The 15,313-nt window shown below is 40.8% G+C and overlaps 5 protein-coding genes across 5 annotated transcripts; 4 read left to right on the top strand and 1 right to left on the bottom strand. All coding sequences in view use genetic code 12, as the record gives it.

Moving 5' to 3' along the window:
* Nucleotides 1-346: 346 nt before the first annotated feature.
* Nucleotides 347-1,762, bottom strand: KGF57_001771 (uncharacterized protein; the record flags this gene model as incomplete). The annotated part of the gene is made up of 1 exon (XM_051751012.1): nucleotides 347-1,762. The coding sequence occupies one exon, from the start codon at nucleotides 1,760-1,762 to the stop codon at nucleotides 347-349; it is 1,416 nt and encodes a 471-aa protein (XP_051609745.1).
* A 1,741-nt stretch (nucleotides 1,763-3,503) lies between these two features.
* On the top strand, nucleotides 3,504-4,757 carry KGF57_001770 (pyridoxal-phosphate-dependent aminotransferase family protein; the record flags this gene model as incomplete). The annotated part of the gene is made up of 1 exon (XM_051751011.1): nucleotides 3,504-4,757. One exon carries the CDS (start codon nucleotides 3,504-3,506, stop codon nucleotides 4,755-4,757), a length of 1,254 nt encoding a protein of 417 aa, XP_051609744.1.
* Nucleotides 4,758-5,213: 456 nt separating this feature from the next.
* On the top strand, nucleotides 5,214-7,367 carry ATM1 (ATP-binding cassette Fe/S cluster precursor transporter; the record flags this gene model as incomplete). The annotated part of the gene is made up of 1 exon (XM_051751009.1): nucleotides 5,214-7,367. The coding sequence occupies one exon, from the start codon at nucleotides 5,214-5,216 to the stop codon at nucleotides 7,365-7,367; it is 2,154 nt and encodes a 717-aa protein (XP_051609743.1).
* A 2,160-nt stretch (nucleotides 7,368-9,527) lies between these two features.
* KGF57_001768 (uncharacterized protein) lies at nucleotides 9,528-11,228 on the top strand (the record flags this gene model as incomplete). The annotated part of the gene is made up of 1 exon (XM_051751008.1): nucleotides 9,528-11,228. The coding sequence occupies one exon, from the start codon at nucleotides 9,528-9,530 to the stop codon at nucleotides 11,226-11,228; it is 1,701 nt and encodes a 566-aa protein (XP_051609742.1).
* Nucleotides 11,229-12,291: 1,063 nt separating this feature from the next.
* KGF57_001767 (uncharacterized protein) lies at nucleotides 12,292-13,244 on the top strand (the record flags this gene model as incomplete). Its single annotated transcript, XM_051751007.1, has 2 exons — nucleotides 12,292-12,685; nucleotides 13,135-13,244. The coding sequence occupies 2 exons, from the start codon at nucleotides 12,292-12,294 to the stop codon at nucleotides 13,242-13,244; spliced, it is 504 nt and encodes a 167-aa protein (XP_051609741.1).
* Nucleotides 13,245-15,313: the final 2,069 nt, after the last annotated feature.

The following is a 15,313-nucleotide window of genomic DNA, read 5'->3' as shown; positions in this document are numbered from 1 at the left end:
AACTGTTTGTACAGTTTGATCAATTTCCAAAACATCGCGAAAGTGACTTTTTCTTCTACACATCAAACCTTTCACTATGGAAGAAAGCCAGCAGGCCGATGCAGCTCATAGAGGACAAAGAAAAAACTTCACTACGTCACAATTACCACTGTCACAAGAACATTAATGTATAAAAACATACAGGAGGCGGTAATTGAAAATGTCAATACAAATTGACACACCACAATTAAGCCAACTCAACACTGCTCTGCTACTTTACCTCCTTTACATCCGCCAAAAATAATAAAAAGGCACCTCCCTTCATCACAAGCCACATCTCCGACAGCTGCCACCCTCCAAATCATCCCTACTTATTCTTAAGATGCAAAACACTTCTAAAACTCGATCTCGAGCTCGTATTAGCGCTACTCAGATTAATAATAATCGAAGTCGAATCCAAGTTGCCAAACCGATTAGTCGTACCCAAATCCAAATCGCCACAAAATTGCGCCAATGTCAAGATTGAATTCTGCACTTCGTGCAAATTAGAATGACGACGTCCATTGACTCCACTCCGGGTGCTGCTGCTGCCCAAATGTCTAAATTTTCGGAAATTTCTCCTATTCGGTGACCGTGTGGATGATGTTGTTGACGGTGTCATTGTCAATCCGTGTGGAACAAAGGGACCAAAGGGGCCAAAAGAGCCTGGTGGGTGTGTGGGAACTAGAGCATTACCACGGCTACTTCCACCACCTCCTGGTGCAACACCCATTGCGCCATTGGGTATATTTGCTGAATTTGACGACATCATCATCATCATCATTTTACTTGATGAAGACACGTACCCCCCATTGGGATTGATGTGGACACCATCGGGGTCGGGCTGAACTTGGTAACTTGACGATATAGATGCATCTTGTGCATCTTGTGCATCTTCTGCGTCTGGTGCGGCTACAGCTACTGGTGATTCTGGCACTGGCACTAGCAGTGCTGCTTCTGCTGCTGCTGGAGGAGGAGGAGGAGGAGGATGTGCATGTGGATGAGGCAATGGAGGAGCCGGTATAGCAGCAAGACTTTGTGTTGAATTTTGGGAATAAAGCTGTTGCGTCAACATATTAGTATACCCACTTCCACCTATATGTCCAGTAATCTGTCTCACTGGAGTAGCGTACCCATTCGGATGCAAAATAAAGATATTTCCCTGTTGGTCAGCTAGTCGGACATAGTTGCCATGGTGAAACGGGCTTGATCCATATGCATATCCATTCACGTGTCCGTATGGGTTTCCGTGCCCGTGTCCGTGTCCATGATGGTGGCTCATTGACGGCGTATGGGACGATGAAGACACGGTTAAGTCAACACTGGAAGCAGCTTTATTTCCTTGTTGTTGCGGCTGTGCTCTGTCTTTAGTGCTATTGTTGTTGTTGTTGTTGTTGTTTGTTATTGCATCAGGACCAAATGTCAAACTCTCGCGACCTTTGATCAATTCCTTAACTTCAGAATCTACACTTTCAGAGTCGTCGCTAGTTGAAGTGGAAGTTGCTGGTGTATTGGTTGTTGGAGTAGAATGAGTGGAATTTTGTGAATTGGTGGAATTGGTGCAATGGGTGCAATTGGTAGAATCCAACGAGTCGGCCAAATTAGTTGCATTGCTGGAGTTTCTTGATGTGGTGGAATTGGTGGAATTGGTGATGTCGGTAGTGGACTCTCTCGAATTTGTCACATCTGGCGACATCTCAATTGTCGACTCGCTTGTTGTGGTGGTTGTGATTACACCTGACATTTGGATAAGATTGGTGATGTTCTAAACTCTAATAACTGCCTACCCCTCCCCTTTTTTCTATGGTTCTAATCTGATGCTATCAAGAAAAAAAAATAAAAATAAAAAGATGTGTTATTTCTAAAATACCAGTTCGGTCTGTTTATTTAAGCTGAATGGTGTATAAGAAGGCTTTGGTGGCTTCGACAAGGTGCAATTATGCTAAAACTGTCCAAACTTGGGTATCAATGAGGGTCTTCCAGCACAACAACTCCAATAAGTGATCGATCAGCTTCAGCTCGTCGAAAATAATTTAATTTGTTGACAATTGGGTATTGGATGAAGCAATGAAATGAAATGAGATTGAAGAATAAAAGAAGAAGAATAAAAAAAAATTTACAGACAGAGCCCAGCTGTTCTTTAGTGTTTTTACACAAATGTTGCGAGTATTAGAGAGAGCAAGAGGTAATGAGAGAGATTTAGCATTAAAAAAGGGAGGATCATGAATTACTAATACCTAAATTTTTCATGCCTGGATCAGAGTGCTCACTTAGTGGTTCTATTAAATTAAAAATAAAATGAAATAAAACAAATATGGAAGAGTTTACTCAACCCCCTCCCCCAATAGAAAAGAACTAATTAAGATAATCCCGAATCTTGGCCGTTGTGTTTTTTTTTCTGGGTCATGGCCAAGGGGTGTCAAGAAAAAACTGAAAATGGAACAGTTTTAACTCAAGGTAAGGAGAAGAGTGATCAGATTTAGGAAAATACAACGTGTGGTGAATTTTGAGGTGGATCTACAATTAAACGGATCGTGGAAACTGCAAGGTGGGAGAATGTTGGGGTGGGTGGGTTTGGGGGCAGGGTCTGAGGTGATTGTGTTGTCTACTTGACTCCTATTAAGAAGTGATGTGAGTTATTATGAAGGTGGAAGAGCCTTAATGTACTTACAATGCAATGTATTCAGTCCAGTATCTGAATATGTATGCCCCGTGTCTTTTGTTTCTGCATTTTGCTTTTTTGTTATGTTCAAAAGAGTGGTGCATTGTTGGTGCAAACTCTCACACATGACATTGACGGTTACGCCACATACAATCCCTCACCAGTTGTTGGCCAATGTACATGTTTTGATACTTTGTTTATGACGTTGTGTAGATTAGTACCATCTCATTTCTCTGCACTGTTATGTTGATTGGTTTGCCATCTTCTCTTGACCCTTCCTGGTTTGTTTGTTTGTTTGTTTGTTTGTTTTTTTTGCAACTCTTTGACAACTTTGTGTCTCAATGGTAGCGTCACTCTTCTGGGCAATACAGCACGACCTTTTGTATATAGGAAAGCATTATTCTTCCCATTGAGTGAATCTTGACCTTTCAGTTACTGTCTGGTATGACAAATGAGAATAAGACTACCACACAGGATCAGGCACACCAAGCAAAGAAGATGAATCGAGAGAAAAACTCCCCGTCGACGGTAACTCACTGGCATTGGCAAACCTGTCTGTCCCTGTCAAATTTGACTCGCATTTGTTTGCCTGTTTCGGGCCGAGGTTAAAGAAGCAACAAATCTGAAAAAGACAAACCCCCCCCCCCCCCCCCCACACACACACACACACACACACACACACGACCTTTTCTTTCCTCCCGCACCAATGCGCGCCTAATAATCCAATCAAACTCAAACTCGTCAAAACCTTTTGCACAGTTTTTTTTTTTCTCTTTTTAACATCTTCCTTCTGATAGTATCGCTTGTCATAATTGAGATATATATGTTGACGAGTTTGTTCAAAGCACCAAAATTTATCACCACTACTAGATCTATTACTCAATTAGTCAAGTATCGTCCATTTCAATCCACTACATTCACAAAAATGCCAGCTCCTTTCCAATACAAACAACCAGAACACAGATTGACTTTGATTCCAGGTCCAATTGAATTCAGCGACGATGTGTTGGCATCTATGGCTGTGCCTTCACAAGCTCACACTTCACCCGACTTCATCTACACTTTTCAATACGTGCTTCAAAACTTGCGCAAGTTGTTCAAGTCTACAGATGCAAACACCCAGGGTTATGTGTTGAGTGGATCGGGTACTTTGGGCTGGGACATTGCTGCTACAAACATTATTGAACCAGGTGAAAAAGTTCTTGTTTTGTCAACGGGGTTCTTTTCCGACTCATTTGCTGAATGTTTGAAGGTTTACGGTGCAGATGTCGATGTAATCACTGCTGATATTGGAGATGTTGTTCCATTGGACAAGGTCAAGGAACAATTGCAAAAGGAAAAGTATGCTGCTATTACCATAACCCACGTTGACACTTCAACTTCGGTTGTCAGTGATGTCGAGGCAATTAGCAAAGTTGTCAAGCAAGTGTCTCCAGAAACTTTAATCATTGTTGATGGTGTTTGTTCAGTTGGTGTTGAAAATATTGAGTTTGACAAATGGGGGTTGGACTTTGTCTTGACAGCTTCGCAAAAGGCCATTGGAGTCCCAGCCGGTTTGGCAATTTTTTACGCTAGTGAGCGTGCATTGTCCAAAGCTTTGAATAAGGAGAAGGACACAACTTTCTTTGCCAGCTTGAAAAGATGGACACCCATCATGAAGGCTTACGAAGGTGGATCTGGTGCATACTTTGCCACACCTGCAGTTCAAACCATCACCGCTTTAAAGACCTCATTGGAGGAAATCTTTGCAGAGGGCTTGGACAAGAGATTTGCCACACAAGCTAAGAAATCCGACGAGTTCAAGGCCAAGGTTAAGGAGTTGGGATTGACCATTTTGCCCAAGAACAATAATGTTGCCGCACATGGATTGACCGCTGTATACTTTCCTGAGGATATCAATGGACCTGATTTGTTGAAGAAGTTGGGTGAGAAGGGCTACACTGTTGCCGGTGGTATTCACAAGAAGTTGGTGGGTAAGTACTTCCGTGTTGGTCATATGGGTTATTCAGTTTATGCTGGTCATATCGATAGTTTTGAAAAGGCTTTGGAAGAAAGCTTGAAAGAATTGAAACAGTAAAGATATTTTGAGTTAGCTGTATATATATATACATATAGATATATGTATGCCATAGAGACTTTGTTTTATGTATTTGACTGTAATCGGTTAGTAAAAGGTCTGGAGAGTGTTGAGTCTAGAACTGAAGCGAGATTTTTAATGCGCTCTTCAGCAGAGCTTTGAGTGGTAATTTGTGAGTGACTACGAACATGTTGGAGAGCCTCCTATGTGCAAGGGCCAATGCGTGCTAAGGTAAGAGAATGGTGTCTAATTGGTTTTTAGTAGATTTATCCCCACATATCTGTGTATTGCTGATAAATCTCTCTGTGAGAAAAGAGCGCCACAGCTTTCTCTTCTCACTTTTGTTTTTTTTTTTTTTTAAATTTTTTTTTTTTCACCAATTACAAACCATATAACCACTAGTATTTAATTAGCTAGATCTCCTTCCACCTTATACACTTGCTTAGACAAATAGATATGCTTCTCCTAAGAGGTTCATTGCGGAAAACATGGCCCGCATTCACCAACCTGACGCGGCTATGCAGGACCAATCTACTTCGACTAGGGCACGCCAACTCTTGTCCGATACGGACATTCACGAAAACAACTCGATTACTTCATGGACCAAGCGATGCTGATCCAACACCACCACCAACAACCAAGATTCCAAAACCCGCAGAGGGCAAAACCGACAACAGCTCATCATCATCTTCTTCTTCTTCGTCGTCGTCGTCGTCGTCGGACTCACCATATTCTCTCTTTGGCAGAAAAGTATCCACTTCGGAATTGTTCATGATGCGATCATTGTTCAAGACTATTTGGCCCAAGGATAACCCCAAGTTCAAAATCAGAGTTCTCATAGCGGTGTCGTTGTTGATTGGGTCCAAATTGCTCAACGTCGAAGTACCGTTCTTGTTCAAGCAAATCATTGATCAAATGAATGTGGGCTGGACACAAGAAGTTGGTGTCTTGTCAACTGTGATTGGATCATTGATCCTCGCTTATGGCGGTGCCAGGTTTGGTGCTGTATTGTTTGGAGAGTTGAGAAATGCCATTTTTGCAAGTGTGGCGCAAACTGCAATTAAACGCGTGGCTTCAAATACATTTAATCGGTTATTGAACATGGATTTACAGTTTCATTTGTCACAACAAACGGGTGGGTTGACTCGTGCTATTGATCGAGGAACCAAAGGTATCAGTTATGTGCTCACGGCAATGGTGTTTCATATCATCCCCATCACGTTTGAGATTAGTATCGTTTGTGGGATCTTGAGTTACAACTACGGAGTACCATTCGCAGCAATGACGTTTTGCACAATGTTGGCATACTCGGTATTTACAATCAAGACTACGGCATGGAGAACAAAATTCAGACGACAAGCCAATAATGCCGATAATCAAGCTGCTAGTGTTGCATTGGACTCGTTGATTAATTACGAAAGTGTCAAAATCTTCAACAATGAAGCGTTCCAACTGAAGAAATACAACAATGCATTGACAAAGTACCAGAATGCCCTGGTTAAAGTTGCCACCAGTTTAGCTTATCTCAATGCGGGGCAAAACTTTATCTTCACTCTGGCACTAACGGCAATGATGTATATGGGATGTCAAGGAGTTGTATCTGGAGGTTTAACAGTTGGTGACTTGGTCTTGATCAATCAACTTGTTTTCCAGTTGAGTGTGCCCTTGAATTTCCTTGGTAGTGTTTATCGAGAATTGAAGCAAAGTTTGCTTGATATGGAAAACTTGTTTCAATTGCAAAATGTCCCCATCAAAATCACCGAAGTTGAGGGTGCGCCACAGTTGGAATTGAATCAACGCAGCCCCGGTGAAATCAAGTTTGAGAATGTCTCATTTGGGTATCATCCAGATAGACCGATTTTGAAAAATGTCTCATTTACAATCCCAGCAGGACAGAAAGTGGCAGTTGTAGGGCCCTCGGGTAGTGGTAAGTCAACAATTTTGCGATTAGTGTTTCGATTTTATGATGTTGATCTGGGCCGTATTTTAATTGATGGACAGGACATTACGAAAGTATCATTGGAGTCGTTGCGTAAAAAAATCGGGGTTGTTCCTCAAGAAACTCCACTTTTCAACGACACGATACTTGAAAATATTCGATACGGTGATTTACAATCGACTGATGAACAGATCCATGAAGTTGTGTCGCTTGTTCAACTAGACCACTTGATTAAAGATTTACCCGATGGTGAACACACAATTGTTGGGGAACGAGGCATGATGATATCGGGTGGAGAGAAACAGAGATTGGCTATTGCTCGACTCTTGTTGAAGAATGCCCCCATCACCTTTTTCGATGAGGCGACATCTGCATTGGATACGCATACCGAACAAGCGTTGCTCAAGACTATAAGAGCCATTTTCAAGCGTGATAGTAGAACAAATGTGTCTATTGCACATAGGCTAAGAACCATTGCTGATGCAGACAAGATTATTGTATTGAATAAAGGACATGTACAGGAACAAGGCTCGCATGTTCAGTTATTGAGCGATCCTGAATCATTGTATGCACAATTATGGAACATTCAAGAAAACTTGGATGTAGAGGAGCAGTTGAGGTTGGAAGAGGAAGAGAGGTTAAGAAAGGAAGAGCAAGAATTAGAGCAATAGGGTAAATAGAGCGTATACATGTACATATTACTAAGTATACTTGTGTTAGAGTGTGGCACTCTTTGATGACGCCACAAAATCGCCATCAACGGTTATCAATAAAATTTGACGGTCGAAACATCCAAAAAAAAAAAAAAAAAAAATGAAACAGGATCTTCCCTCCGCATTTCAAGCAACACCACAGCTGCAAAACAATGTGTAGACCAGCAGAATGTCAAATATGCCGTACGTAGCAGGTGGGTACGAATTGCCACTTTATTTTTCTGCAAAAGTGAACTATCATACTAACTGACACCACAGTGAAGAGTACATGGGTAGGATGTGGATTGCACGTCCCCCGCGCCATGGATAATGTGCCCAAGGACCAATGGTGCGCATGCAAATCGGCAAGTGGGGTCGAACTTAATGGGTATCCTCCCAAATATGGCGATGCGAAATGACTAGGTGACCCGAGCTTGGATCCACAGTTGAATGGTAGTGGTGGTGGTGGTGGTAGTAGTGGTATTGGATTCGCGTGGAATTGGATCTTGTTGGGTGTAGTTGTATACTTGTTGATTAGAAAGTTGAAGAGGTAGGGGTGGCTGGCTTGATGAGTCTTGTGTGAAGTTGTGAGACGTTTATAGTGAAGAACAGATTGAAAAGAAGTCAAACATTGTGGAAATACCACTGCGTAAACTGAACACTGTGATAACAGTATCAGGTATGCCTTTAGCCATCTCTGTAATAAGGGTTGGGTCCGTGGAAGGAATTTGTGAATGTAGTCAGATGCTAAAGTAATGAGCGATTTTATTTTCGAGATTCTATAAGCCAACGATAGCAGTTAAAGAAAATAATGTCTTTTCCAGTCATGTGCATGGAACAGAAGCATATTAGAAGAAGCATCCATGGATACTCCCATATGTCTTATACTACGGCTTTGTATACTAGCATTTCTGCAAATTCAGTCACATTTTGCACCAAATTAAAGGGAAATCGTGGGAGAATGTTATGCAAATACTGCATCAACATCTGTCTCTCAAAAAAAAAAAAAACAAAAAAAACTCTGGGAGAAGAATAAGCATATCAGCGAGTCAAGACAAAGGTAGTAGATGAGAACTAACTATGTCGGATGTCTATCAAAATTCGTTATTGATAACTAGATCTTTTGAAACTATATAAATCACGTGCATATCACATGATGCTAAATTGTTGTGTCACAATTTTCATTCCCAAGATAAGAAAATATTCAACATCCGCTACATAAAGGACGTCAGAAATATTTTTTATTTTATTTTATTTTTTTTGTTTTTTTTGAAAAAGAGTAAACGCCGTTTAATCAAGATGCTTGCTTGTGGTAGAGTGCATTATGACCTCTCGAAAATAGTTTGAGCTTAAGTTGGCCGCAACTGAAAACCAATACCATTTGTGAATGTTGCATCTGTATTGCAGCATATAGTGAGTACTACGTCGCATGAACACTGTTTTCCAGATGCCACGGAGCCGTTTACAAATCTGAATACTTCTTGCTCACGATGCCGGAGATCTCTAACCTTGTCCCCATTCGGTGCTGCTACGGCCCCACCCAACAAACCACACCAGATTAAAACAATACATTTCTTACCCCACCTTGAAGATCCATACGTGCCATTGTTCTTTTGGAATAAGATTGCAAAGAAGAACTACCAGTTCTTATACAGGACTACAAGCGGCTTGTTTAACTGTTGTTAACCCACTCATTCTTTCCTAATCATAATCTTTGTTTGTTCTTTGTGTCAAGTGCCGCGAAAAAAGGTCAAGAAATAAATTTTGCGACCAAGAAAAAGTCGAGTCTGGCAATTTTCTTGGTTGGATTTCATCATCAAGAAACAACCACAACAACAATGACTCAAATAATGACTGTTGCAAAAGAGTAATTACGTATTGCATTATTATTATTATTATTATTATTATATTCCACACTTGTCACAGGATATAGTTTTTCCATGCTACGCTATTATGACGTTTTTCTTGAAAAAGAGAATTAGCGTTTTAGAGTTTTAGCATCATCATCGAAACATTATAAATATGGCCCCAATGTCCCTGCCAATGGAACCACTTATGCTGCGTCATTCTTTGAGTAAAAAAAAAAAGAAAGCTGTACTATCCTAACTACTACCACTAGTACTACACATTCTCAGCATCATGGGTAAATACAGCTGGACATATGACTGGTTAACCAACAGAACATCAACCGCAGGACTCCGCGGAAGGAAATTGCGTGTGGCAGTCACATTGACCGCCACCGTTGGGTTTTCCCTCTTCGGATACGATCAAGGGCTCATGTCAGGTATCATCACTGGTGAACAATTCAACAAAGATTTCCCACCAACTCTCGACAACAAGACTATTCAAGGTGCAGTGGTTGCATGTTACGAATTGGGTTGTTTCTTTGGTGCTCTTTTTGCCTTGCTTAGAGCCGATGGAATTGGAAGGAAACCAATCATTACCGTGGGTGCCATCATCATTATTATTGGCACAATCATTTCTGTTACGCCAATGAGACCACATTGGCAAACTGGTCAATTCGTTGTTGGTAGAGTTGTCACTGGTATTGGTAATGGTATGAACACAGCTACCATTCCAGTCTGGCAATCGGAAATGTCGAGAGCTGAAAACAGAGGTAAGTTGGTCAACATTGAAGGTGCTGTCATTGCTATTGGTACTTGTATTGCCTATTGGACCGACTTTGGGTTTTCGTACATTGACAATTCAGCCCAATGGAGATTCCCCACTGCGTTCCAAATTGTATTTGCCGGTTTACTTTTGGCTGGTATTATTGTCATGCCGGAATCGCCTCGTTGGTTGATTGCTCATGATCGCAAACCGGAGGCTTATGAAGTGTTGGGATACCTTAATGATTTGCCACCAGATGATGATGCTGTTGTTGCTGAGGGTACCACCATTATCGATGCCGTCAATAGATTTGCCAATGCCCAAACTGGATTCAAGGACTTGTTCACAGGAGGAAGAACTCAACATTTCCAAAGAATGGTTATTGGTTCGTCATCACAATTTTTCCAACAATTCACTGGTTGTAATGCAGCCATTTACTACTCCACCATCTTGTTCCATGAGACTATTTTCAATGGCGAACAATACAGATTGTCTTTGATTTTGGGTGGTGTTTTCGCAACCATCTACGCGTTGGCCACCATCCCTTCATTCTTTTTGATTGATACTGTCGGTAGAAGAAAATTGTTCCTTGTTGGTGCCATTGGACAAGGATGTGCCATGATTATTTCATTTGCCTGTTTGATTGACCCAACCACTCAAAATGCCAAAGGTGCAGCCGTTGGTATCTACTTGTTTATTGTGTTCTTTGCATTCACAATCTTGCCATTGCCATGGATCTACCCACCAGAAATCAACCCATTGAGAACGAGAACCACTGCATCTGCAGTCTCCACGTGTACCAACTGGATCACAAATTTCGCAGTTGTTATGTTTACGCCTGAATTTATTGAAAGATCAAACTGGGGTACCTACTTGTTCTTTGCTTGTTTCAACTTCCTTTTCGTGCCAGTCATTTTCTTCTTCTACCCAGAAACCGCAGGTAGATCATTGGAGGAAATCGACATCATTTTCGCTAAAGCCCACGTTGAAGGAAGACAACCATGGAGAGTCGCTGCCACTATGCCAAAGTTGTCGTTGAAGGAGATTGACGAACAGTGTAAGAGTTTGGGGTTGTTTGATGAAAATTTCGACAAGGATAACTATGAAACCAAGGAAGATATTAGTGAATCTTCTAGTAATGATGAGTTGAAGCATAGGGATAAGGGGGTGTTTGAAAAGGGCTCTCAAGAATCGGAAATGGATACTAGATCCGATAGTAGAGACGTTTGATTGAAAAGTGAGGATTTGTAGAGAGGGTGAATCCTAGTGGTGGCTACATCGTATAGAGCGTGTACAGTCGAATTTATTGTACACGTTTGTCTTTTAATAAAGTGTTTTCTCTTAATTCACTCTGTGGTGTCGTGCACTTGAGTAACGATGCCAAAGGTCTCTATTTTGCTTTGCTGGGAATAAAGCATACTTGACGCACCATTGTAGGCTACCATATACAATTCAACTGATGCTTGCACATAATCGGTCCTCCTCATACTTAGTGGCTTCAAATAATCATCACACAGCAAGCTCACACAGCAAGCTCACACAGCAAGCTCACACAGCAAGCTCACACAGCAAGCTCACACAGCACATTCATCTATCCGTAAACAACGTAAACAACTCAACATCATATGACTTTGAAAAAGCATGACCGGCGGAGGTAAAACGAGGGAGTACGGAGAGAGCAAGGGGGTCTTGTATAAATCCGATCAATCAAATGCGCCTCTTGCGCTTGTTAATAAACCACAAAATGCAAGTGTCACATTTTTAAATCCGATTTTGAGAAGAGAAAAAATAGTGGCTTTTCAAGCTTGATCCACTCTGATTATTTAAAGCTGTGTTGCAGCAAATGTTTGAAAGCCATGTTGGACTACAAGATACAGCCCTCATTATGGTGCTACTTGTATGCTAGCACCCATCTACCACCGAAGTGGTATGCTTCTGTAAATTATGCAAGTATATCTCCGATGGAAAGGGTATGACGTAATACAACATATTATGTGGTTCTTTAGTTACTGCACTTTTCGATTGCGCCTATTGTTGGCAGCAAAAGAAAAAAACCGTGACATTTCGAACCTGCCGGTTATAAATCGCAACAATAGGGCTATGGCAAGAGTGTACACACAATAGTTCTCTCAAGCGACAGTATACTGGTTAATTTCTGGGGTAAAAGCGCAACCAATCTTTGTTGAAAAAAACAGCATATAAATAGGGACGCAAATTCCCTCAAGAGCTGCAAAAGGTTAAGATGTTGCCCTTTAAGTAACACATCAAAGTCACAACCAAAAGAATATTAAACATGTCGATCAAGAACTTAAACATTATTCAAAACATAAAAGAGAAAGAACAAGCCAAAGAGCGCCAAAAACGCGAAGCATACGAAGCTGAAGTCCAAAAAAGAAGAGAGGAGGAAAACCAAAATGCTATTCCTGTGCATAGCAATGATTCAAGGAGAATCAGTGATGATGAAGCATCTACTGTTGTTGGAGCTGGTTCAATTGCAAAGGGAAAAGAAGGCGTTGAATCTCATCATCAACACAAACATTTCCTGCCTTATGGCAAAACAGGAGATCCCGAAAAGGATGCCAAGAGAGCGGCTGAATATGAAGCCCGTAAGGCAAAGAGAGAGGCGAAGGATAAAAAGAGAGGGTTTAAGAAGGTAGCTGGTGACATTTCTTGGCCGGTTTGGGGAGGTATGATATAATAACTGAATTTGATAGCTGGTCCTATCTTTAGCAGTGCTCTTGATGCGCATTGTGTAAGCACAGGTTTGCAATTCTTTTTAATAGGGCAGTTTATTCAATACACGTTGTCATTTGAAAAGTAAATCACTTTGCTCTTTCCTTTTGGAGCCGCAAATGATCAAGATTCGAATCCTTTTTTTTTTCTCAACTGGAAACGCAGTCCGGTTTGCACCAGTATTGGTCTCTAAGCTTCTCACGTCAAGAAAGGCTTGTTCACCTACCAGTTAGTTGTATCAACCAAGAGATGTATTGTTTAACTGTAAAGCAAAGCAGTTTCCAACTTGACAGTTTGTTTACGAATATAATGGGCTCTTAATGACACTAGGTGCTAGTAATGTTGGCAGTCATTGTTTGAAAAGCTCTAAAGTTCTGTTCAAGACCAATTATACTCTCCTAAGAACCACCGACAAGTACTCACTCGCCAGTTTCTCCAGCATTGCCTACCCAACATTTCATGCAGCTAGGAACTCTCAAATCATCAATACCCAACAGAATCACATCTATCTAAGTGGCTCACACCCTTCCCCGCGAGTCTACTCCATTCAAGTTTTACGAATCCTCCGAGTTATCCAATTTTTTTATTGTTCAACCAAAACTCTGTGTTCCCCACAGAGCATTAACCAGGGAAGGAGAATACGCAAACAATAATAGAGATAGATACAAACCAACAAAAGACAAAGAACGGAACCAAAAGCCTCTTTTCCAACGGAAGTACTTTCGGGTAGATTTGAAAAAAAAAAACCTCTGAAGAACAACCAGCACCTTTATTGTTGTTTTGAAATTCTATTACAAAAGTTACAAGCCAACTTTGTACTACCCTAGATAGAACTAAAAACACAAATTCCTCGCGATTCAAGCGCGTAGTTGAAGAAAAGAATACTAACCTGAAACAAGGCACCGTCTCCCCGTCTCTCTCTCCTCCCCCCCACCTTTTTTCCCCACGTCGCGGTCTGTATACGGCACGAGACTTGGTAAAGACCATACTAAGGTATTGGCATGTGCTTTTCACATGCTATTGTGATTAAAGGTGATATCTATCCTCTCAAAGAATCAAACGTATTACATTCCTTTTTCAAATGGATCTTGGGCGTCAAGACACATTTCTTGAACATACTTTTGTAGACTTTGGTTGAGTATCAGACTAGGTTATCATAGTTTTGGTAGATGGTTTTGCCTACGCACGCGAAAGCAGAGCGGTGAGAAACCGGCGGGATTGCCGCTGACAAAATAGCTTAATCGATGCTGCTGTGGTGACCCAAGGCTACAAATCTGTGCTTCGAAATCAGCTAGTAGAGTGGAAAATGCCCTGCTGAATCGCATTTCCTTGTAAGGAAAAGTAGAGAGAAGCCATGACAACAACACCGACCAATACTGCATATCTACAAGTGTGAAAAAGAAAAAAAAAAAAAAAAAACAAGACAAGAAGACAACAAAGCTCATTCATTAAGAGATTATGTAATTTAACTGCAAATGGAAAGAAAACATGTGAATTGTTGCAATGTACTATGATGTAATTGTCAAAAAATAAATAAAAAAAAATACAACCATTAGTCGTGTGCAAATTGACAAAAAGAAAAAGTTGTTTTGTGTGCATTGAAAAGACAATGTGTGCTTGTACACAGGACTTAGTGTGAATATCCCAAAGTCAAATCTGAAACCATACAAAGTTATTCCGTTTGTGTAAAAAAACAGTAGAGAGAAAGACATTGTTTTTCCATTTCGGTCGGTGGGGAAGAAAGAAAGAATCGATGATCGCGAAAGAAGAAGAAGTAGAAGATTTCAAGCAGGTTTACGAGAAGACTCCATCTTTCATTCTGAGTACAGTTAATGCCTTTGCATGTACTACGAGTGAAGGGCATACATATGAGTTGGAGTCTCATCAAGTTGTCGAGCCATAATGCTTTTTCGTGCGATTTTTTGCATCAGTTGTCGGGAATTTTGCTGCAAAAAAATTACAACAACAAGTGCAAACTCAGCATAGTTTTTACAACAATAGTTCACTATCCGCGGAAATGAAGCTTCCTCTAATCTTTGTTGTGTATTAAAATTGTACTTAAAACAAGTGGAGATGGATCTCAATGGTGACTAAAAGCGTTAACAATGTTGTCTAAGCCATCACAATGTGTGAAATATCCCTTTTGACTCTGATATTTCAAGACTAGCATGATAGTCTCGTATAAGTTTCTCCTCCACAAGGAAAGCTGAGCTACAAATAAACAAAAACTCGAAACAATCCATTCTCGGTTAAATCTCGATACGTAATGTTTCAACCGTATAGATTTTGTGACTCTGCTCGAGATTTGGTTTCTAATATTGGAGAAAGTCTTTTTTCCCCGAGGGTTATATACTAAATAGTTTTGCTTGCCATATTTGTGAAACTTTTATATAAAAAAATGGTCTGACCATTTTGCATTTTTTGCATTGTCGTGTTTTTAAAATCGCTTTCTACAGCTGTATTTATCCACTGTTCCACCCTACCGTAGATGTGTCAAGTTATCTTTAGGAACACGGAGAAGGGTATCACGCACCAGTGTTTATCTTTTCTTTATTGACTCTCGGGTAGATGGTAGCATCGTC

Source organism: Candida theae, assembly GCF_024610275.1.
Source record: "Candida theae strain CBS 12239 chromosome Unknown scaffold30, whole genome shotgun sequence".
NCBI classification, from domain to species: Eukaryota; Fungi; Ascomycota; class Pichiomycetes; order Serinales; family Debaryomycetaceae; genus Lodderomyces; species Lodderomyces theae.
Note: the sequence above shows the minus strand (reverse complement) of the source record. Positions and strands in the feature narration are given on the sequence as shown.